Genomic DNA, 25,410 nt, shown 5'->3' with positions numbered 1-25,410 from the left:
TCTGAAGACTGGCTAGGCCATGCCAGAACCTTAAAAATGCTTCTTACAGAGCAACTCCTTGGTTATCCTGGCTGTGTGCTTTGGGTCATTGTCATGTTGGAAGACCCAGCCTTGACCCATCTTCAATGCTCTAACTGAGGGAAGGAGGTTGTTCCCCAAAATCTCGCAAAACATGGCCCCAGTCATCCTCTCCTTAATACAGTGCAGTCACCCTGTCCCATGTGCAGAAACACACCCCAAAGCATGATGCTACCATCCCCATGCTACACAGTAGGGATGGTGTTCTTGGGATGTTACTCATCATTCTTCTTTCTCCAAACACGTTTAGTGTAGTTATGACCAAAAAGTTCTATTTTGGTCTCCTCTGAGCACATGAATTTCTCCCATGACTTCTCTGGATCATCCAAATGGTCATTAGCAAACTTAAGACGGGCCTGGACATGCCTGGTTTAAGCAGGGGAACCTTCCGTGCCATGCATGATTTCAAATCATGACATCTTAGTGTATTAGCAACAGTAACCTTGGAAACGATGGTCCCAGCTCTTTTCAGGTCATTGACCAGCTCCTCCCGTGTAGTTCTGGGCTGATTTCTCACCTTTCTTAGGATCATTGAGACCCCACGAGGTGAGATCTTGCATGGCGCCCCAGTCCGAGGGAGATTAAAGGGGGGGTGAAACACTCAGTTTCAGTCAGTGTCATGTCAATCTTGAGTACCTATAGAGTAGCACTGCATCCTGCATATCTCCGAAAAGTTTTTATTTTTTTAATAATTATATAAGAAAGATGCGCTGTTCCGAGTCTTTCCGAAAAAAGCCGAGCGGGTGGGGGCGTGTCGTGTGAGCGGAGCTAAATAATGACGTGTGCAGCAGCGCGCTGTGTGTTGAGTCGAGTGCATCCCTAACAGCGGGAAAAAAACTTTATTCAAAATAAAAATATGGCTTTTAATCAGATACAGCCATACATCTATGATCCGGAATCAGACCCAGAGGCTGCAGTTGAACAGGAGCAGCAGCAAAAACGACTAGAGCAGGACGTCTGTATGTGGTAAGTTACAAGTTATACACTAACTATATAATATGCTTAGCGGCTTGTGTTATTTACATATTTATACTTGAATTATATCGTCGTATTTTTGTCTTTGAAGGTGTACATGTGGGAAGTGCAGTTGTGCACGTGTGTTTACGCGTGGTTTGTGTAGACAGTAAGCGGACTAAAAAAACACAGACATTTGAAGCAGTCTCACTCACCCTTCTAACGTTGGGACTGTTCCATCCTTCAGCATTAGGCGATTGGGAAAATTCGGCGTCGAGCTGGGCCATGTTTATGAAACAGTCGGCACCAAAATGCAGCGAACAGATATAAACATTCGCGCAACTCAGTTGCTGATCCGGAAAAGCAAATTACATCCACTGTTGCCTTAACGCGGGGTTTTTGGCGAATCTGTGCAGGACTGTCTTGGTCTGGCAACCAAAAACCCACTTTTTTGGTGACATTGTTATGTGCTATGTGTAATTGTCACCTGTCCAGCATCCTACAAGCCCCGCTTTGATGGGCGTAGGCTGTTGCTTTCGCTCTCTCCCTCGCTCTCTCTCACGCGCTTCCGGTAGAATTGTCCGTAAGGCCCATACAAGGAAATTCCGCCCCCACTAACGTCAATGGGGACGCATGATCTCAAAAAACTTGCCGAAACTTATGACTAACCGGAAGTAGTATTTTTGACAAAGAAATACTCCCATCAAACGTCCACCTTAACTTTTGAAACTTTGTCTATGTTTAGTATGGGATTCCAAGTCTTTCACAGTGTAAAAAGATCAGTATGCATGAAACAGCATTTCACCCCCCCTTTAACAGTCATGTTTAGCTTCTTCCATTTTCTAATGATTGCTCCATCAGTGGACCTTTTTTCACCAAGCTTCTTGGCAATTTCTCATCAGACCTTTCCAGCCTTGTGGGGGTGTACAATTTTGTCTCTAGTGTCTATGGAGAGCTCTTTGGTCTTGGCCTTGTTATTTGTTGGATTCTTACTGATTGTATAAGGTGGACAGGTGTCTTTATGCAGCTAACGACCTCAAACAGGTGCATCTAATTTAGGATGATAAATGAAGTGGAGGTGGACATTTTAAAGGCAGACTTTGAGGGTCAGAATTCTAGCTGATAGACAGGTGTTCAAATGCTTATTTGCAGCCGTATCATACAAATAAATAGTTAAAAAATGTGGCATATCAAGATGAGCATGATTATTGCACAGGTGAGCCTTAGACTGCATGGCCACAATAAAATAGCACTCTAAAACATACAATTTTACTCTATTGGTGGGGTCCGGACCAGGGGGTGGGGGTCACTAAACTAATCTGTATCTGGTGTGACAACCATTTGCCTCACGCAGTGGAACACATCTCCTCTGCATAGTGTTGATCAGGTTGTTGATTGTGGCCTGTTGAATGTTGGCCCACTCCTCTTTAATGGCTGTGCAAATTTGCTGGATATCGGCCGGAACTGGAACATGCCATGTATACGCTGATCCAGAGCATCCCAAACATGCTCAATTGGGATGTTTTCAGCTTCCAGGAATTGTTTACAGATCCTTGCAACATGGAGCTGTGCATTATTATGAGGTGATGGTCGCGGATGAATGGCACAACAATGGGATGATTTGAGAAATGTTCCAAACTGTAATAGTGTGTGAATATCATATGTTATTTAACACACATTTGATCTTAGGGGTTTGCCTAACCTTATTCAATAAACAAACATTTGCCCATAGTAATGCAGTGGAACAGAGCTCATTAATATTGGTCTGAAGTAGATGTGGTTTGCTGATCTTATGTATCTTCAGGTCTGATAGGAGGAGAAAGCATAACAGTGGGGTGTAGGCTCCCCGCATGGTGTGATTCAAAGCAGATGCCCTTTCCCCTGGAAGGCCCCTCCTCTTGTAGCCACACAGATCACAGAAGTTCCCGCTCAGGCCCCGTCAGACCCCTCACGCTGTAACATTTACACTAAATTACCAAGCTTCAAAGTGCACTGTATGTACCCAGACTGCAATGATGCTGAAAAACCCCCCCCACAAGGATTCAATTTCTCTGTGGAATTTTGCGTACCTTGTGATTAATGTATGTGATTTGTTCAGGAAGCTGATCTAAATCTAATTTAGACTTTAATAGGGTCTTTGCCAATAATTGCACAATTGTGGCAACTCTAAATAAATGAGACAATCAGCGAACGTCAAATTGTATTTGCATTTCAGCTGTATTAATTGGGTTGGGGTTTCTCCATGTTCTTGAGCAGACATGTTTTCACAGCAACACTGATGAATAGGCACACGACTTTTTCCCTTACTTAAAGGAAAGTCAAATTAAACCTTTATGTATAGGGTGGACCATGACATTTCAGTTACAGACATGAAAGTGCTGTGGGTGTGATTGTAGTGACTCAGCTTTAAGCAAACTAGGGACAAATCTTGAACAAACTTTTTTGCCACTTGTTGAAAATATATATCTGCTCAATTTTCAAAAATACTTTTAATATAAGTGAATAATAATTTAATAATAACAATTTAAAACTTGTGGCAAATATACTCCATTAATATCCTTGGTATCACGAAAGTGAATTTGGGTGGTTTTAAATGAGAATGCAGCATCCTCTAGTGGGGTATAAAATGTATTACAATAAACTGTTGGACAAGACAACAAATCATTATCTCAAATAAATATAACTTCAAATCTACACTATAGGAAACGCCTCTTCTGTTAGCATCTGACATATATATATATATATATATATATATATATATATATATATATATATATATATATATATATATATATATATATATATATATATATATATAAAATAAAACAATTTAAAATATTTGGTTTTCAATTTATTATACTTTAAATTATAATTTATTTCTGTGATGTAAAGCTGAATTTTCAGGATGGTTCCTCCAGTCTTCAGTGTCACATGATCCTACAGAAATCATTATAATATTCTGATTTATTATGAGTGTTGTAAACAGTTCTGCTCGGCTGATATATTTGATGAATAAAAGGTTCAAAAGAACTGCATTTATTCAAAATAAAAACATGATTTCAAATATGATAAATCTTCTTTACTATCAATTTTTTTTTTTTATCAATTTAACACATCCTTGCTGAATAAAATTATTGATTAATTTCAAAAAAAGAAAGAAAAAGAAAAAAGACTGGCCCCAAATTATTGACCAGTAGAGTATATTGTTGTTACAAAAGATTTTAAAACATTTGCTTTTTTAATTTTAATTTTATTTTTTTATTCATCAAAGTATTGTAAAAAAGTATCAGGTAATGAAAAAACATTAAGCAGCAGAACTGTTACCAACTTTGAAAATGAATCATCATATTAGAATGATTTCTGAAGGATCATGTGACACTGAAGACTGGAGGAATGATACTGAAAATTCAGCTTTGCATCACAGAAATAAATGATCATTTAAAATATAATAAATTGAAAACCAATTATTTTAAATTGTAATAATATATTACAATATTCTTTTTTTCTGTATTTTTGATCAAATAAATGCAGGCTTGATGAGCAGAAGAAACTTACTAACAAATAGTAATGCTTCCAAACGTTTGGTCTGTACTGTATATATACGTAATATATAGTATTACAAACGATTTGTATTAGTCGTGTATTACGTGTAATTTTATAAATGAAAATTACACGTAGGGCCTACCACGTGAGTTACAATACTGCCATCGTCAGCAAAGGCAATGTACATGTAATAAATACGCTGATCAGCAGATAAGTCACTTATAATATTATACATACAAAGCAAATAAACATATCTATAAAGATATATAAATATTTAAAATATTCTATGTGCTCTTTCTTTTTGTATTGGAAGCGTGGTAGGCCTACTTAATATGACCAGCAGGTGTCGCATAACATGAACAAAGAACTACTGTTAAATTAAATTAAAGTGAGTTAATGCAGTTATTTGTGTTACCAGACCAGTATAATTACTGTTTGCAGTAGTCACCATCCTCAGAATAAGTATTAAACCATCCATTTCCAAAGCTAGTTTATGTGAGCGTTTATATGGAACTTTATATGGATAATAACATAAAACAAAATATCTGTAACCGACGAAAAAGATGGACTTCAATGGGAAACTACCGAGATATTTCTGACCTCATCACAACTGCATGAACTTCTAAACATAATCAGAGCTCTTCCTCATCGGAGGTTGAAAGACTGTTCCTGGAGATCAGCTGATCGCAAAGTAATGTGAGTTAATGACAGATATGCTCTTATTATGGTAATCATGGTAATAGTTTCAGTAGCTGGATTTCCGGACTGCAGAATTTTAGCTGCCTCAAAAAAATCTACATGTAATAAAAAAAAGCTTAGGACTACTTCTAAAGATAATATTAATTATGACAATATATCAATCAGAATACTAATACTAATTATATTATTATAGGACTATTTATTTGTTGATTCGATTCATGTTAATGAATAATAATGATAATATAATTATTATCATGATTATTGGTGGATATATGGGTTTACTTTATTAATAAATGTTTTATTTTGTTGCTGATTTAAGGACTTTTACTTTGAAAGACGAACTTCCGCTGGGCGTCAAAGATCACCGTTAACATCACTGGCTTCACGCTTCTCTCAGTCATGAAATAAAGCGGCTCCTTATTACGACCGTAACATCCACCCTGGAGTCCTTAAATCAGTTCAGTCTTCATTTTCTTATGTTCGCTAATTCTATAAAATACGCGTGTCTTGTCTCCGTGTTATTGGATATTAACCCTGAAGATTTTCCGAGCTGGATGGGAATGAGGAGCAGCACCATTGTTTTAATCAGCTCGTGAAGTTGGATCCAGCTTGAAAAGAAACCAAAATTCAACAAATCAGCGTCAGATACTTTGGGATCTCCTACCATTTAATTTAGGTTTCGGAAAGAACTGCCAGATTAGGACTTTTAAGTTTTTTACTGTCGCTGACATTTACATTCATGTTTTTTTTTAGGTCTTAAACTGGTCTGTTTGCCATTATGTAAAAGTGCTGCATTGACAAATCAGCTTTTGACAGTCTAACCTTAGTCTAATCCTATGTACTGCAAACATGATCTTATTTGTTTAATATTTTTTGGATAGACACTATCCAGGTCTGCATGTAATGCAGTTTACCCAGTTAAATAACGTTACATTGAAATAGTTCAGGGATATATTTGTTATTTTTTGTTTAGTTTTTTTTTAAATGCAACGGTTTTTCAAACGTCTATGTTCAAGCAAAGTGTGGTAGTTAGACTGTCACAGCCCGGCATGAATTATTTAAACCCTGCTTACTTATTAGTTGCTTGGTTTCCTGCTGGACAAAAGTCTTGACATTTGCAGTTTGACCCAGTGTGAATGTGACAGGAATCCAGGAGGGAGTTGGCTTTGCTCTCGACTCTGTTTTTGATCCAACTAAAGCTCCAGCTGTCAAGACATTCCAGTAAACTTTTCTTTTTACATAATTAAAACGACAATGTTTTTACTGTGCCGTTCAAAACGCAGAAAAGCAACCCATTAAGGACGATGCTGACCATTTTTGGACACGACACGCTTCAGATATCACGAATTACCCGGGACTCCGGTGACATATCTAGATGAGTTTTATTTTGTGAACTCGATACTGTCTGGAAGTTTCTCTGTCGTTTTATAACACGTCTTCTCGTGGATATATCGACATACAACATGGGCGACTCTAATTTGATCGGCTCCAATGTGAAGGTGGCGGTTCGGGTCCGGCCCATGAACCGGAGAGGTGAGTTGAGTTTCAGTTCTGTCATTTGATATCATAAGTTCACAACACACACAATACGAGCTGACTTTCAAAACCCAGTGTTCGAATCGTTCCTGTGGTGCCTCAGAAAGGCTGTCAGTTAGTCAGGTCACTGGGTTTTGTGCCACAACCTTTTAATCTTGTGGTCAGTAATGGGTTTTGACAGTCATAAGAAAGTCTAGATGATATACGGTTCTTTATATCTATCTATCTATCTATCTATCTATCTGTCTGTCTGTCTGTCTGTCTGTCTGTCTGTCTGTCTGTCTGTCTGTCTGTCTGTCTGTCTGTCTGTCTGTCAATAGTTATATTGTATCTAAATGTAGCTATGTATCTACACACATTATTTGACATGATTTTTCATGATCTGACCCCTTAAGGAATATAATTGAGCATAAATAAATAAATAAATAAATAAATAAATAAATAAAAACTGACATAACATTAAATAGATCTTTTTACTCCTACCCTTTTGTTGTTCCAAAATCTAGATATTAGGGTTAGATGTCATGTAATGTACAGTTAATATTCCAAAGTTGTTGTTTTGTTTTTCAAATTCTTCCATTACTAGTTCATTTTAAATGGACTACAATGTGACAAGTGTGAAATTTGTTTATGCAATTACATAGATTATTATAGAAGAGTTGTTTGATATGAATGGTAACCTGTCACACTGATTAAAGTTTAATTTCGATTACCCATTTCCAGGTTTTCTATAAAAGTGGGAAGATGGTATTTATTTATTTTCTTTTTTACTTTTTTTTTTTCTTCTCAAAAAATATTTGCATGATTACTTGCATGCATGCCTCTCACATGAATGCCTGACATTAAAGCAGGTCTTGCCGTGGGAGAACATGTGTCTTGGTAAATCCAGCAAAGCGTGAAATATTTGCTACATTGTAGTGACGTGGTCACGTGTCCCACTGGAGCGTAACATTCAGTCACAAGACTCAAGCACTGATCGTGTGCTGACAGCCATTGTGAGCTTTCCGACTCATAAATATCCTTTTGGACAGTTCCCAGTCTTAATTTGTAATGCTCAAATTGTTATATAGGACCTTCATTACTGTAATATTCCAAATTCAAAGATTTTTCAGACTTTATTTCGGTCCTATGTCGTATGACACAGAGAACTTCTATTTGAAAGACTAAATGACACTTAACTTTCTGTTTTACTTGCACTCTCTGTTTCTCTCTCTCTATTTTGGACAAAGGCAGGAAGGGAGTCTGAATGGACTATTTGCCAACGTTGCATAACCGAGCAGGTTCCCATGGCCAAATGAGTTTGGGTCATACTATGAACATTTTCATATTTTGTCCTAAGACTATATAAAGAGAACTTCACAAAGCCTTTTAGGTGGATAAAGGGATCTGGAGGTTTAAGTAGTTAATGTTTTACCAGTTCCCCACATTAGTTGAGTGTGCCAATTACCTCACCTTCTCTCATGGCATGAAGAATCTAAAGTTTCATGTAACTTCCTGAGCCATGCATTGTTAATAGTTTTACTTCCATAAACTGAGGCAAATAATTATGGAAATGTGCTTTGGGGCAATGTTGGTGCCTTTTGTTTACTGTAGATGTTAAATGGTTGCTTAGACTATTGTGTTCAGGATTCTGTCAGTCTTTCCACTTTGTCACTGTTGCCAACATTACATGTGCTTATCTCTGTCACTGTGTGACATCATGCAGGAAATTCAGATTTTTTGGAATGGCTAGATGTGGTAAATCCAGATGGGTCTCCTTATTGGACATTGGCCACCAATGCTGGGAGGAAACCAGTTGTTTCCTGCTCTAACAGAAAGTTGTTACAGCTAGTGTGGCTTTGGAGTGCATCCTTTCCAAGGATTTCTGAGTCAGCTGCAGATGCTTTCCACTTCCCTGTTGTTGGTATCAGGAGATTTTTGGTGGGTTCAAACTGTAGACTGTAAAAAAAAAATATGGATGTAGTGTCTGTGATGTCACCCATAGGATTCTGAAGAGCAGTTTTGAAGCTTAAAGTAGGGGCGAGCTGGCCGTTGCCATCTTGGCAGCGTGTTATTGTGCGTCACTCCTGGATAACAGAAAATGGGCAAAGAGACGAGACGTGGCTGGAGGTGATGTGGTGACTAACAGACAGCTGACAAACGGCTATCCACCTGTCACTCAAAGTGGCCATGCCCTTAATTATACAGCACTTTAATGCTTTATATAATGTAAACAAATGAGTTATAAAAAAATTTGCTCCCTCACAGTTGTTATGAGGGGCAAAATATAGACCGAAACCACAATTTGTAACACACTGTAAACAAGGTTTTTTTCTGCTGTAAAGTTGGGTATTTTAACATGGGGCTCAGTGAGATTCTGCTCCCTTCTGAAATGCTGTTTGCACACTGAGCTTTTTACACTGTTAAAGACTGGGATTCCCATCCTAAACATGTACAGAGTTTTAAAAAAAGGTTGGATGTTTGATGGAGTATTTCAGTGCCAAAAATATTCCTTCCGGTTTCTCATAAGTTTCAGAAAAAAAAATTTTTTCCCGCATATGGGTCTATCTGACGTCAGATATGGTGGAATCAAATGTCCTTGTACGGGATCTCCCGGAAGGGCGCGTGCAGGGGAACCTCTAGATCTGATTCTGGATCATGTATGTATGGTTAAATCTGATTGATCTCAATGTTTTATTTAGGATAACACTCTTTAGTTCCGCCCCCCACGATAGCTGCTCAGTTTTGTTCAGAAAGACTCTCTACAGTGTAAAGCCAGGTGCACGCTGTGTGATTTTGGCCACGATTTGGCCGACAAATTTAGCAAATCCTAAAAGATTCCTCTGATCCTAGGTTAAAATCTAACGTCTTTGATCATGTTCACCGGCAGCCGATTAATGACCACTGCGATCAAATTTGACCTCAGACGAAATTCTATCAGTGTTAGAAGATTTGGCACACAATCCTGCAGTGTGACTTCTCCTACGACGACAGTCAAATATCTCCATTTTTCAAGACAAACTATGACCAAAACGAGAGCTAGAAATTTCTTTGTAGCCAGCATTTTAGTCCCGCGTGTAATGCAGCTCACTGTCACCTAACGCGTCATTCACTGATGATATAAAACTCCAGATGAGTTTTCTTGTGCGCGTCCGTTTATAGCGTGCCTTCACTATCGTACAGTCTGACATTAATGCCAACTGAGATCTTACAGTGAGACATAGCTTACATCAGGGATCATGTTCGTATAGTCTGACAAGGGACATTCACATTTTGAAAAAAGTCCATAAGACTTATCGGAGATATGAAGGATGCAATACTACTCTAGGTACTCAAGATTGACTTGAGATTGACTGAAACTGAGTGTTTCAGTTAAACACTGACTGACCTCCCCCCCCAACCCTCCCCCTAAACTTAGGGTGTACTCACACTAGGCACGGTTGCCATGAACCGGGCCCGAGTACGATTGTCCCCCTCCCCACTCCCCCGCTGGCCTGCACTCACATAGGAGGGTTTCAGCATTCGTGCCGGAGCACGCTTAAGTCATTATGGTGCGACGTTTTCGGGTTTCAGCATTCGTGCCAGAGCACGCTTACGTCATTATGGTGCGACGGTTTCGGGATAAACAGGAAGAGCGGCGCTCTCTGAACACAATGGAGTCCATCGCTCTGTTTTCTTTGTGGATAATTTTGTGTCGTTTGGTCCACGGTGGTCCACAGCCCTCTCACAGCCTGTTATTAAACAGATGTGTCGCCTTAGTGGCGCGAAAATGTTCATGTAATCGTGCTGCTCGTATTATGAGGTTTGCAAGGTACCAGCTGAAGTGCAGCAAGGACTTTGCAGCTTTGATTACGGACTCCAGCACGGTTAGCGCTCACACTGCATGTGAACCGCGCCCGAGTCCAACTGATCCGTGCTCTGGCCCACCTCTTCCAAGCGGGCCAGGGCCGGCTAATCGAGCCGAGCCCGGGCACGGTTCGGAGCACTCACACTAGTCAAACGAACCGCGCTTTGGTAGTCAAATGCACTCGGGCACGGTTCAAACTGGCTAGTGTGAGTAAACCCTTAGAGCTGACTGATCTACAAAACTTGAATTGGTATCCATTAATTGGACAGAAAGCCGCTTTAGCAACAGTCTGCTGCTGATGTAGTTTTTGAGGGAATGCTGCTGTAGGTTCTCCCTTCTGTTGCTGTCAGAGTGACGGCTCTAGCCAAGCTGAGAGTGAGACCTGAGCCAATCCCAGGAATCAAATTTAACGGATGACCCGATGACACATGGCCACTGTGAGAGAGTTTCCTGCCAGTTCATGGAAGTGTCATTACTAGTGCTGTGTTGTCACTACATCTTGTTCATTGATTACAGGCCCGGTTCCAGAATCAGGGTTCTTCTGAAATTTATCAGCGTGCTCTAGTACAGATGTAGGCTAAGCAAAGGCTCCACCATGTTCAGTGAGACATTTAAGAGGATTTACACGTCATCACTTTTACTAAACTTTCAAATAGAATTTCAAAAATATTTTGCTGCAAATATTTTTCTGTGAGCCTTTACATTGCTTTAATGTGTTACTATTTTAACATGTCATATTTATGACCCATGTAGAGTGAATCCAACATTTTTATGTAGATGTCACTTCTCAAACTTTGCAGGATGCATTTGGCCGTTGGTCCTCTTAGCTGCAAACAGTCGTTTTATTTAGTGATTTAAATAGGCTGTAGCCTCAAAAGTGAGTCAAGGCCGCTCCCTTTTCAATCACTAAAGCGCTGTAACTTTGTCAGTCCATCGCAGTTTCATAAAGTTATGTTATAATCAATGAAGCTGCCAACAATGCTCAATAAATCTTTTACTTGCATATCTACACTTTGTTATTGAAAGTAGGGATGTCACAAGTGCCTCGGTACTGAAATTAAAAAAATGTGACGATGTAGCGTAAGCGGTTTGAACAATGAGAGGCATTACACTTTCTTCGTAAGTTGAATACGGAAGACTGAAAGAAGAGTGTCTGCGTTCACCATGACAACAGTACATTGTGTTGTTTTTCTGACCCCAACACACAAAAGGGATTTATTTACTTACTTACTTATTATTATTATTTAATGTATTTACGTATTTTAATATTATTTATAATTGTTTGCCAACTATTAAACTTGGTCAGTGTTTTTATAAATGTAGTCAAATTATGATTAATAATTTGGTACAATAGACAAGTCCATTGACAATATCTGCCATATTTTCAGATGTTACAAAAAAACATGGTTGTCATACATTATCCCTCTTAATACATGGCTTCTTTCTATGTAATAATAACCAGTAATATTTTGGACTTGAAATATTTATTTGAAATAAAAATTATTCTGCATGCGAGAACTGTGGATTTTTTGGCTATAATCATATGTTATGTTTATATTTTATGTTTTGGTTATATCATTTTCTGGGTCTGTACCTGCCATCATACTATTTAATGCTAGTATACAGTATCCCTCCTGGGATCAGTAATCTTATGGTTTACTGTAAATTATACTCCAGAAATAAATCATTTGATATCAGTTTGATTTTGTACATGTATTGATGATGAAAATGGGTCATTGGTGATAAGTGTATTGTACTTTCACAGTGAAGTAATTTTAGTTTTGGATAAATCCAGATTTGGAGCCATTTGTTTAGCTAACACAAACATTGATATAATGCTATTAATAAGATTCCCATATGGCATTTAGCATGTGTAGATAGAACGATAGATTCAGTTTCACAGATTCTTGCTAATGTAGTTAAAAGTCTGTCATGGGAGATTATAATTTGATTTTCCTGAAATGGCCTGTAGTATCTGAGGGCACAAATCTGTTAAACTGGTATGACCTGTGAACTCTTTCCATAGCTGTGAGAATAGTGATGGGAACTATAAAGAAAAATCTCTGTATCAGAATGCTTGTTTGAATTCAGTCCTCAAGCATGTTCCTGCTGTGAACCCCCTGCTATTGATTTCAGCCCTTTGTTCTGCATAATCAGGATTGCTGGGAACCCAGTAGGTCATAAGATTGTTTTATTAACATTATCTAAAGGCAGAGATGGGACAAGTGTATTTAGTGACGGTTATATAGGATCAAGTTAGTGGCTTTGTATCCTTTTTAATATTTTAACAACCTGTTTCTTTTGATGCGATAAAGCACAAGATACGTTTGAATATTTGTTTGTTTCATATTTGTGTTCATAACTGCCTCAATCTGTCCCCCCAACAGAAAAGGATCTGAACACAAAATGTGTTGTGGAAATGGAGGGGAATCAAACACATCTGTACCCGGCAAACCTGGGAAAAGATTCCAGGTAAGTTGAATTTGAGTCTATAAAAACAAAAAAAAAAAACACGCTATTTAAATGACATTTCTCTTCATCAAAAATGTATCACGGTTTTTCACATCAAAACTGTTGTCAACATTGATGATGCTAATATGCCTGCAAAAGAGTGAAAATAAAGATATTTCTTGTTGACTAGTAATCGTTCATCGTTCAAGGGTTAGTTCACCCAAAAATGAAAATTCTGTCATCGTTTACTCATTCTTGTGTCGTTCCCAACCAAGCCTGCAGTCTCCCTCTCATTTACTGAAGCTTTCGCGCCTCGATCGCCCCCCGGTGACCGGTCCCAGTATAGCCGCCCCTCTGTGTTTTCTAATGGACGCGAGGCAAACTAAATAATAAAATTACACTTTAAAAATGTTTCCCCAAAGTTAGTTTATGTCACTGAAGGCAGTTATCATCACGATGATTTCATTTCAGGTGTTCGTTTTTAAAATAAGTTTAGTTTGAGTTAGTTATTTGATGCTATAAAAACGGGGGGTGTGACGTCATGATTGACAGCTGAGACTGACGTCTTCTCTGAGTGAAGTTGTCACTGAGGCACTAACGGACTTTTTTCGGAATTTTTGGGAGCAGATTAGAGCTTTAGCTTTAATTTCTACATTTCCATAACTGTTTATTTCACACCAACATTATTAATTGTTCTGCATCTGCGAGAGTGTGGGCGGGCTTTTGATATCGCGACTGTACTTCCTGCTCTACTTCCTGCGCTCTACTGCGCAACTCCGGTCCCGAAATCGCTACTGCGCAGACTCGGTCCCAAGATGTCCGCGCCGTGCAAGGCTGCCTGAAAGCTTCAACTCTGCCAAGCGGAAACGGATGATGTCGAGTCGTCCATATTTTTTTACGGTCTATGTTCCCAACCTGTAAGACCTTCATTCATCTTCGGAAAACAAATTAGGGTATTTTTGATGAAATCCGAGAGCCCTCTGACCCCTCCATAGACAGCAATTTAATTAAAACTTTCAAGGTCCAGAAAGATTGTAAAGACATCGTTAAGATAGTCCATATGACTCCCGTGCTTCAAACTTAATTTTATTCAACACTTTATTCAACATTACTTGATTCAACAATTTCTTTTTGTCTGTGTCTGTCTTCTATGCACTTTACGTTGGCCATCTCCTGCATCAGCATCACACCTGATGGTGCTCCATTGGCCAATGGTAAGCCGGCGTTCTGGCTCTGACGTAACTCTGAAACGCTGCGGTGTATTTACTATGTCAACAGCGTAGGAGACTGACACGGAAATTGTTGAATAAAGTTGTTCTTTTTGTTAGTTTTTTTCCACACAAAAGGTATTCTCATTGCTTCATAAAATTAAAGGGGTACCTCAGCGCTGGGAAGATGAATCTGTATTTAAACTGGGTCATCAGTGTAGTAGAAATGTGAAATTATTTTTGAATTTGGTGGCTTCTAGACTGAGAAAAGACAGAAAATGTATTTTTGTCTCATGGGGATGAAAGACTACAATTCCCAGAATGCTTCGCTGCCCTGTGAGGCCATTCCCAAAGGCACCTACTGGATTACTGTGACTGAGCTGGAGAAGACACTACAATTAAAAACTGAACGTGTCTGTTCAATATAATGAGTGAGTCACCGCGCGAGTATCACAGCACTGAGCACTAACTGCAGGAGTCAGATAAATGAGCTGAACTCTCATGATGAGAGCTGAGGTAATCACGACTACACTCGCGGCATACATTCACAACGCGAGTTCAGTCTGGCGCGTTTCAGTTCATGCCTTTGCAAGCTTAACTTTCATAGAAATTAATTTGAGAAGTTAAAACACTTACATTGCTCACCATAGCTCCGTTTAAATGAGTGCCTGTAGCTGAGCTGAGCTCTGAGTGTGATCTCCATCCCCCATGCGCGGGTTCAAAACATGCGGAAATGGCTCCCTCTGCTGGCTGTAGTCTTTAGCCTTTGGCCAAACATTCCTCCTATGATGCAAATATCGTCAATTTGCGTCATAGGAGGAATTTTTCCAGAAATAAAATGCATAAATCTCTTGTCTCAGGGGAATATGAGGGGGGAAAGCACATTTATTTGAATGTACTCCAGGGTTTCTACTGATACAAAGCCATATGCTAATCGCTGAAGTAACCCTTTAAGGTTGAAACACTGGACTCACATGGACTATTTTACAGATGTTTTTACTAACTTTCTTGGCCTTGAAAGTGTTGATTAAATTGCTGTCTATGGAGGGGTCAGAGAGATATCGGATTTCATCAGAAATATCTTAATTAGTGTTCCGAAGATAAATGAAGGTTTTATGGGTTTGGAATGACATGAGGGTAAGTCATTAATGACAGAATTTTCCATTTTTGGTGAACTAACCCTTTAAAGGCCCTTTAAAAGCAATGTCATTTCCTCTCTCAAGACCCATAAAGGCACTAAAGACGTCGTTACAAAGTCCATTTCACTACAGTGGCACTACATTAATTTTATGAAGGGACGAGAATAGTTTTTCTGTGCAAAAAAATTAAAATAACGACTTATATAGTGTTGGGCCGATTTCAAAACAAAGATTAGAATGGTTATGAATCAGTGTATCGATTCATGATTTAGATCGACAAAGTCACGTGATTTCAGCAGTTTGCCGGTTTGACACGCGATCCGAATCATGAATCAATGCGCTGATTCATAACCGTTCGAATTTTTGTTTTGAAATCGGCCCATCACTATGTAAGTCTTTTTTTTTTTTTTGCACACAATCTATTCTCGTCGCTTCATATAATTATTGTAGATCTATTATTGTAAACTATGAATTACTGTATTAAGATGGGCTTTGTAACAACGTCTTTAGTGCCTTTTGAATTTTTGGGTGAACTAACCCTAAAGCATAATAGCGGCACTTTAAATATTAAGATTACAGTAATTCATTATGCTTTTATGTTTTTTTATTTTTTTTATTTTTTAATCAAAATAATACAGTCTTGTTGAGCATAAAAGATTTCATTCAAACACATTTCTAAATATTGCGGACTGCAAACCCACATATTTCCTGACATTAAGTGAGTTTACATTCCTAACTCGATTATGCTTAATAAATCACCATCATAAATGGCTCAAGCATAAACCGATCGTCACAGGTAGATGTTTTGCCCCTTACACCAATTTCACCCAGTATGTAAACGCATGAATCTGATTTCTGTCTGCTTATTGAAGTGACAGACAGAGTGAGCATTTTGAAGTAAGAGAAGGAAATATATTGCGAACTTACTCTTTCTTGCCCCAATAAAAGGATAAAAGTGCGCATACTCTCAATACTCTTCTTTGGTTTTTAATGCTTTATTTAACACCACAACCGACTTATTCTAATGAAATACTCTCTGTGAGTCAGATACGCATATTATTATTACGTTTTGATGTCATTTTATTTATCAATAAATTCTTGTAAACGCGCTTTACTTGTTGTCAGGTTATTGGTTTGCTTATTGACCCGGACAACAGGTTATTTCAATTTGCTGATTTTTGTGAGTTATCAGCATACTGGTGTGCAAGTAAACTTGCCCATTGTAGCTTTCTTTGGAATAGCATACTAACTTAGTATCCATAAAATCTGCATACTATAAACTTAATAAACAGTATGCCCAATGACCTACTATATTTGCATATGGCTATTTTAACTGTATCCCACAATGCTTTTCGCTTGACTTGGCCTTCCATTTCCAGGCTAATGAGTGAACCAAAACTAAATATCTGCCACTGTTTATAACATGATCTTTTTCTTGAAGCATTTGGTCGGATTGAGTTTAACACGTTTTAAAAATCCATGTTTTATTTCTCATATGATAAAGATATAGCATATACTGTTTAAAAGGTTAAATACATAATGGTTATTGCTTCACATGCTTAAAAAAAGCAGTATAGAGTATACTGTACAATACTATTCCATTTCAAACCAGGGCAGCATTTAATTTTCTTGACTTTCATTCGTTTAGCTTCCCGTTTCAATCAGATATTACATATTTTGCACCCTTCATTAGATCGATGAGAGCAGGGTCTTCGAGAACGCATGCATTCTTGTTGGTATCGGTCGGCTTGTACGATGGGGGCTGAGGGAGAACAGGAATGTGGACTTGCGATTCTCTTTAACGCAGCCTGCTGTTCGTCCGTCCTGCCGTGTGTCGGGGCATAACTCTCCTCCGTCTGACTTCCTCTCTTTTTCTCTGCCCTCCGTTGTCACAGAAACGCAGAAGGAGGGTTAACCCTAGGTCATCCATAGCTGAGGAGCTCTTGTGTCTGGAAAAAGGGGAAAATACAAGCTAGCTTTAGCATCTGTCGGCCATAAACATTTCCTCTGACTTTTATGGCGGGTACACAAGAGACCACAATTATTTTTTTTGCTGCTTTTCTCTTGTCCTGAAGTGCAAACAAAGACAGAGGTTGAACAGGTTTTAAACTTGGAAGTGAATGGTCGAGCCGCCTGCTGCCTTCGAACAACAGACAGTTTAATTGCAGAGCTGAGTTCATGTGTCGTGCCGCGCTGAATCGCCGGCCCCGTTAATGGCCCCTGCGATGCAGATGCCTCAAATGGCAAGGTTCACATGACCAAAATAGCTTTACTTATTCAGATTGCTGGCATTTCATATTAATTATGATCTGTCAGGCTTTACAACACATTCCAGACAATCTTTTTATGTTGGCTACACATGGAGTTTATATGTCAGTGTATACTCATCTTTTAATCCTTTGTGTGGTTGTACCGCTCTCAGCATGTCCCATGGCATCACATACTCAGGATGAATGAATCTTAGTGCCTGTCCATTTGCTTTAATGAAATGACATTTGAAAGGTTTTATGTTTGTGAGCAGCTCCTAGGGGTGTTTTGGATGGAATGAACATGAGTAGTAAGCTTTAGAAAATCATGTTTACCAGAAGCTTGTGTATATATACCTGACAAATCAGTGTATTTATGGCTATCTCTATAAATTATGATAGAAAAAATCCCTTTTAGGTACTGTAATATTTATAGAGGTCTATAATTGCTTGTCACTCCCGTCCCTAATATTTCAGGATTATTAAGAGTATTTGACAGCTGTGCCGTTTTATGAAAGGAGTATGGTAGAGATTATTTTATTTAATCTCCATGATCACGATTATGTTCTTTTGTTAAGTTAAGGAACTGCTGGCACATCAAGACTACGACCATCCCACCTGAACTGGAGACGGCGTGTTTTGGGTTTGCTGGAAAGCAGTGAGGCATACACTAGTCAGAATGAGTTCAGGTGTGGTGAGGATAGGTTTGGACTGTAATATGGCAAGAAATATGATCACAATATTGTTTTTTACATGATATCAATATTTATCAAGATGTGCAATTTGAATATACTGACAGTATCCTAACAATAACTGAAGCCTAGACAAACTAACCATGCACTGGTTTTACATCTGTTAAATGATTTTGAGGTAAAGATTTGAGTAAAAAAGTGTGAAATATAAACATTGTAAACCAGTCATTGTGCTACACAGATTGACACATGAGACCTCATAGTGTTGTCACTGGGATCGTACATTTTCAGTTGATGGAAAAGGTTTGTAACATCTCCAATTCAGGTTGGAAGTGATGTTGACACGTTTTGCAAACCGTCAGTGCTGTAATTTTCCATAGTTTTTCTTAAACGCACACAAGCAGTGCTCAAGTTAAAGGAAGTTTGCATCAAGAGCTTGCCTTTTTTGTTCCAATGACCTTCATCTTGTTTGTATTTTAATTTTTTTTTTACCCCAAAACACATTCATAGCAAGTTGGATAACCACTCAGGTTGAATCAAATGAAGACATAAAACATTACAGTTAATATATCTTTTAATTTAATTCAACATTTTTGGCAAACAAAGTGCTGCATAACTTAGCTTTATACCTTTAAAATTAAAACATGGAAGAACAATTTTAATTTATTAATAATTGTTTTGATAATGTATTATTATTATTATTTCATTAGTGTTAGTATTATCACTAGCCTGGATGCCAGCCGAACTTAGCCCCGGCCACAAAATTTTTAGGTTGGGCAGTTCGGTCTGGCCTCGCTCCATATAGGAGTAATTATCTCTGAACAGAAACTGTTCGGACCAATGAAATCATCAGCGCGGGCTTTAGACGATGATGAACAGATGATCAACAGTAACGTAATCTTGCACGTCATCAAAGGGGCTTGGATTATATTTGTTCTAATCCTAAACGGAGAGCTTGTTTGTATCTGCATTCACCTTCACAATTTCTCTCAAAAATGATGATCATGTTGGGTAAGTACTCTGTGTATTAGGGATGCATGATATTAGATTTTTGCCGATATGCCGATATTTTTCAGCTCCGTTTGGCCAATGCCGATACCGATACCGATATATGTTTATTTGTTACCTTTGTTTGGAAACAACACCATTTTGAGCAAAAACTTTTTTCTTTCTTTCTGGTTTCAGATTTCTGAGGTCTCCTTACTAAAAGGATTCTTGTTGAAAATAAATAAATGTTAATAAAGTTCTTTGTATGATAAGACTATATTATAAAACTTAAGACTATATTAAAAGCCCTGAAAATAACTAAATAATAAATATAAAAGATAAGACTATATTAAAAGCCCTGAAAATAACAATAATAAATTTAACCAATAATAAATAAAATAAAAAAATTTTTTTTTACCCCAGATGCAGCTGTAACCTAAATATTGTATTTTGGGATTTAGCATTTGTGCACACCTATTGTAGAGCTCTTTGGATTATTTTTCATCATCCATTTCCTAAAATTGTATTACAGATTAATACACGGTATATAAAAGTATTTAATTTACAAGTGTCTTGCTTGTGATTTATGACATCATTACTGATTTGTTTATTCAGAACAAGAAGTAACTTTAATTTATTTGTGTATTCTACTTTTCATTGTATAACTCAAGCCTGCAGTCTCCCTCTCATTTACTGAAGCTTTCGCGCCTCGATCGCCCCCCGGTGACCGGTCCCAGTATAGCCGCCCCTCTGTGATTTCTAATGGACGCGAGGCAAACTAAATAATAAAATTACAAAGCTTCAAATATGGCAAGCGGAAACGGATGATGTCGAGTCGTCCATATTTTTTTACGGTCTATGGTATAACTGTAACAACAGCGCCCCCACTACATGTATAAATATATAGCGGTCTGGGGGCGGGCACTAGGACCTGGAGGAGCTTCTGCTGCTATGGAGGCTGCCGCACGAGAATGGGGAGACGCGATTGGGCTTGTTTTGGGTTCGTTTTGGTCTAGTTGTTGTGAATACCAGGCAAATCTGCTGCTGACGGTCACGTGCATTCACAAATTTAAGGCAGCATTTAAAAACAGTCAATATAAATCACTACATGCAATGTATTAGGTTGTTTTCACTTCAAGAATGACCGCAGTGCTGACATGGTCTCATCGCTGTAGCACTCCTTGCACACGTGAGTTATTGCAGGCGCATATTAACACGTTATCATATCGGCAAGGCATATCGGCATAATTTTTTCATTTTGGCCGATGCCGATTTTTTTATTTTAAGCGTTTATCGGCCGATTCCGATGTTGTGCCGATAATATTGTGCATCCCTACTGTGTATCATTAAATTCTTTTATTTTTTTACAACACCGACTAAGATCGTTTATTTTAGCGTGGGTGCAGACAGGGTTGCCAAGTTTTTACAACAAAACCCGCCAACTACTAGCCCAAAACAATAGCTTCTCGGGGGGGGTTCTCCGGGGAAAAAATGGTTATTGGGGGGTAAAATCTGTGTTATTTTGGCAAGGTTGCCTGCTAAAATTCGCACTCATGGGTCTATATTTCACATAATAGTCGCTTCAACCCGTGGACATAGAAAACAACCCGCAGGGAAAAAAACGCGGACTTGGCAACACAGTGCAGTTGAGCTCTGTAGGTCTGTCCAATTGAGGTCTTTCCTGGTTCGGTTGAAACACGCCCCATAATCACAGCCCAATGGAGCAGTTTAAGACTCATATTCTGAGTATGACCACGTCAGGCTAATTATCACACTGAGATGTATCAAAATTCTGTGAAGTAAAACCAAACTTTTATTTTGATGGGTTGCTGTGAAGACTTTTGAGTTTCTGTGTGTTTATGATATGACGGTAGTTTTTCTCAAATGAAACGGTAAAATGCTCATGAAATTAGTATGAAAATGTCTCTTAGAGCTGCTTGTTCTGCCATTCTGTCGTCTGTACCTGCTAATAATAGGCAACAGGAGATCCTTTGATGAGAAGAACCAGGTATGTTTTTTTGTGCTATTTTTTTCTAGCATTTTCGAAACATGCTCGTCGGACCAAATATTGATGAGGCACTTCCTCGTTGCCCCATGTTTGCCCTCTAACGTTAAAGTTATTAATTTTGGATACACCGATCTTTCCGCGGCGTCAAATCAGCTGACTATGCGTCGCATCTTGTGACATTACGTCTGGTTTTTTAATCCGTTTACATGTCTTTCGTCCATGTTGCATTCATATATCAATCGAACCACACCAGAGTTCGTTTGGAAGCGGACCAAGACCCATCTTTTTAGCGGTCTCGGTCCGCTTGTGTGGTGCGCACCAGGGTTCGGATGGCAGCGTTCACATATGTTCAAATGAACCACACTAAACAAGCAATCGTACCAGGGTTCGTTTTAATCGAACCAAACATGACAAGTGTGAACGCACCCTTATTTTCTCTGCGGTGTGAAAGACTGGTGTGGTAAATCCATATGTAAAAATGTCCAGAGATTATCACCGTTATCAACATACATTTTATCACAATATCGTTGATTGCCCAGCCCTAGCTGAGGGCTTTGCTGCTCTGTTTCTAAGAGGAAAGCACTTGTCACATTTTTGTGTCATATTTGAGTAGAAATATCTTAAAGGGGGGTGAAACACTCTTATATAAGAAAGATGCGCTGTTCCGAGTCTTTCCGAAAAAAGCCGAGCGGGTGGGGGCGTATCGTGTGAGCGGAGCTAAATAATGACGTGTGCGCGCCGCTGTTATTGTGTTGAGTGCGTCGTAAAGCTGTGTCATCCCTAACAGCGGGAAAAAACTTTATTCAAAATAAAAATATGGCTTTTAATCAGATACAGCCATACATCTATGATCCGGAATCAGACCCAGAGGCTGCAGTTGAACAGGAGCAGCAGCAATGTGGTACAAGTTATACACTAACTATATAATATGCTTAGCGGCTTGTGTTATTTATATATTTATACTTGAATAATATATCGTCGTATTTTTGTCTTTGAAGGTGTACATGTGGGAAGTGCAGTTGTGCACGTGTGTGTGTGTGTGTTTACGCATGGTTTGTGTAGACAATTGTAACGTTAGTAAGCGGACTGGTTTTGCACGGCAGGCTAAGTTAGTGTTTACATAGAAAGACACGGAATAGTAGCGCATTTGAATGAAGAAGCGCGCTTATTTAGTTCAACATATTTCCCCACTCTTTGTGTATTGTTGTTTGGAGTGCTTTTACAATACACAAACATAAAGTTACACATATAGTGGCCAGCTAAACAAATGTACACGCACTACACATCGCATGCTCCATTGATCAATTAACTATACGTGATCATGTTTGGGCTACTTGATGGGCATAGGCAAAAACACAGACATTTGAAGCAGTCTCACTCACCGCCTGCGGTTCTAACGTTGGGACCTTTATCGTTGGGACTGCTCCATCCTTCAGCATTAGGCGATCGGAAAATCCGGCGTCGAGCTGGGCCTTGTTTATGAAACAGTCGGCACCGAAATGCAGTGAACAGACATAAACCTTTGCGCAACTCAGTTGCTGATCCGGAAAAGCAAATTCCATCCACTGTTGCCTTAACGTGGGGTTTTTTGGCAATCTGTACAGGACTGTCTTGGTCCAGCAACCAAAAACGCACTTTTTTAGTGACTTGAAGTCACATCACCTGTGCAGCGCAGCCTACGAGCCAGCGCTTTGATGGGCATAGCCTGTTGCTTTCGCTCTCTCTCTCACGCTCTTCCGGTAGAATTGCCCGTACGGCCCATACAAGGAAATTCCGACCTTTTAACGTCAAGTGGACCCATGATCGAAAAAAAACTTTCCGAAACTTATGACTAACCGGAAGTAGTATTTTTGACAAAGAAATACTCCCATCAAACATCCACCTTAACTTTTGAAACTTTGTCTATGTTTAGTATGGGATTCTTTAACAGTGTAAAAAGATCAGTATGCATGAAACAGCATGTCACCCCCCCTTTAACCATATTAAGTCTGAATTAGATGCAGTCTAAATCATAAATGTCATGAATGCTGTAACATCTGAATGCTATTTTAACATTTGACGGAACGTTTTTGTTGAATAGGCATCAATATGCGACAAGAGCCTCCTAAAACAACATCTTTATTACCCAACACAATCACCCACCAACCGCATCATCAGCAAACCCCCAGCAACATTGGCAAAAAAGCAAGTTACCCTCAATTTCCGAAAACCATAGAAAAGCAGGGCAGGAACATGCTGGCCAAGCAAGGTTTTAGTTTTTTTAAAAAATATATTTAATAAAACAATGTATAAGAAGTTCTGTCATATCATTCAATTACTTTCACAGTTTTTTTGCCGTGGTATCGATTCGATATTGAGGTATTTTAGTCTGGTATCATATAGAAGTCATAATTTTGGTATCGCGACAACACTATTCAATATAAAAAGTATTTGCTGATATTCTCTTTTTTGTCATGTTGGTTTTACAAATTTGTACCTTTTAGTTTTACATTTTATCAAGGACTTGTTTACATTTATATTTTTTATAGCACACTACTGAATGCCAAAGTTGGCAGTTAAATTATGTTTTTAAGTAAAATTGTTGAAAATGATTGTGATAAATTAGTCGATAGATTAATCAATATAAAAATAGTCGTTAGTGGCAGTGTTAATTATAACACAACTTTCAACAATCTATCTAATATGATAAAACGGTGTTGTTACCCCACATATGCATGACTGTAAAAAAGTGGATGTCTGCAGCATAATAAAAGTTCTGCAAAATCAAGGCGTCATCAAGCTGTCCCATTGTTTTGAATAAGCGACCTATAGCTGCAAAAAATTACATATTGTGCCTTTAATTATCAGGATATTCATTCACAGTTGTGTGGAAAATCATCTCCGTGTCTTGTGCAAAATATGGCTTGGGGTGCATTGTGTTGCCTTTAGCCTGCTCGAGTGCATTAAGTTCATCCATGAGGCCTCCTCATCTGTCGGTGCCCATACATTTATTAACACCATATCTACTGGATCCTAATTTAGGTCAAAAGTACAGCACTTTCTCGGTCACGGGCTACGCATTTGCAAGCAACTGAAGCGGAATCTCATTTTTTAAATGACTTGATCTCAGACCTCGATCTGAAAGGGTTCTTCATGTGTGTCTGGGTGCACGTTCAGGTCTTCTTTCTGATTAGCCTGTCATGCAAACGTTAGCCATGAGGTGTAAGACTGTGTTTGGCACAACCCTCGGTCTCTGGCATACTCGCACTGACAGCTGTCACCGTAGTGTACGTCTCTAACCCATGTGAGAAGGCTGCAGTAGACCATAATCGAGGTTCATTCCTTCCTCCCCCTTGTTCTCAGACTTGAGCCCCTGCAAGAATGCAGACAAAGACATAGGGATTTACAGTCCTGGCCCTGTGTTGACGCTTTACTTCGGAGTGGTCGATACACTCTTAAAGGAGAGATTTAAACGGGTCTCTGTAGGAAATGCTTTCCTGAAGCATTCGGGCCTATTAGGAATATTAAGATCTGATGAGGCAACGAGTGAATCCATTAACTTGCACAAAATGGAATCGCAAGCATGTTTCTGGAACGCTCCCTGAGTTTGCATGAAAGCTTGATTGAATGCGGCAGAATTAAATGTGTGTTTGATGCCTTTCGAAGACAGATCGAGGCCAGTGGCTTGTTTGTTAGTCTGCAGACTCAAATCAACCACCACTTCTTAGCCTGTATATGGAGGGTTTTCCCTCCAGTGGTTTCAATGTGGTTTTTATTTTCTGCCTGTGGTGCTTTGGTCTTGGTTTCATTTGTATACTATTATAGCACCAAGGCAGAGTGGTGATTTCCTCATTGTTTGCAGCGCCAATGGAGTGATACAGGGAGTGGGGGAAGGGACGACACTGTGTTGACACAGTCTTTCATAGCAGCCTCCTCCCTTATAGACAGTTCCTTGGATAATAAAACTGCAACTATTAAAAGTAGCAACCATTTGTGGTGAATTTGCTGTTATTATGTGGTAAATGTGTTGCAAACAAAGTCTTCATTTTTCAGACGCTGTATAT

At 38.8% G+C, this 25,410-nt stretch overlaps 1 protein-coding gene across 3 annotated transcripts in view; it reads left to right on the top strand.

The window, feature by feature from the left end:
• The first annotated feature begins 5,656 nt into the window (after positions 1 to 5,656).
• Positions 5,657 to 25,410, top strand: part of kif13ba (kinesin family member 13Ba) — a 70,645-nt gene continuing 50,891 nt past the window's right edge. For 2 of the 3 annotated variants that reach the window (XM_067455756.1, XM_067455755.1), the window contains exons 1-2: positions 5,657 to 6,807; positions 13,024 to 13,108. In XM_067455756.1, the coding sequence (XP_067311857.1) occupies positions 6,738 to 6,807; positions 13,024 to 13,108 (155 nt within the window). In that variant the 5' untranslated portion in view covers positions 5,657 to 6,737. The remainder of the gene's footprint in view (positions 6,808 to 13,023; positions 13,109 to 25,410) is intronic. The other variant, XM_067455757.1, reaches the window with a different exon arrangement.

This window comes from Pseudorasbora parva, chromosome 10 (assembly GCF_024679245.1).
Source record: "Pseudorasbora parva isolate DD20220531a chromosome 10, ASM2467924v1, whole genome shotgun sequence".
Taxonomy (NCBI): Eukaryota; Metazoa; Chordata; class Actinopteri; order Cypriniformes; family Gobionidae; genus Pseudorasbora; species Pseudorasbora parva.
This window is presented reverse-complemented; position numbering and strand designations above follow the sequence as displayed.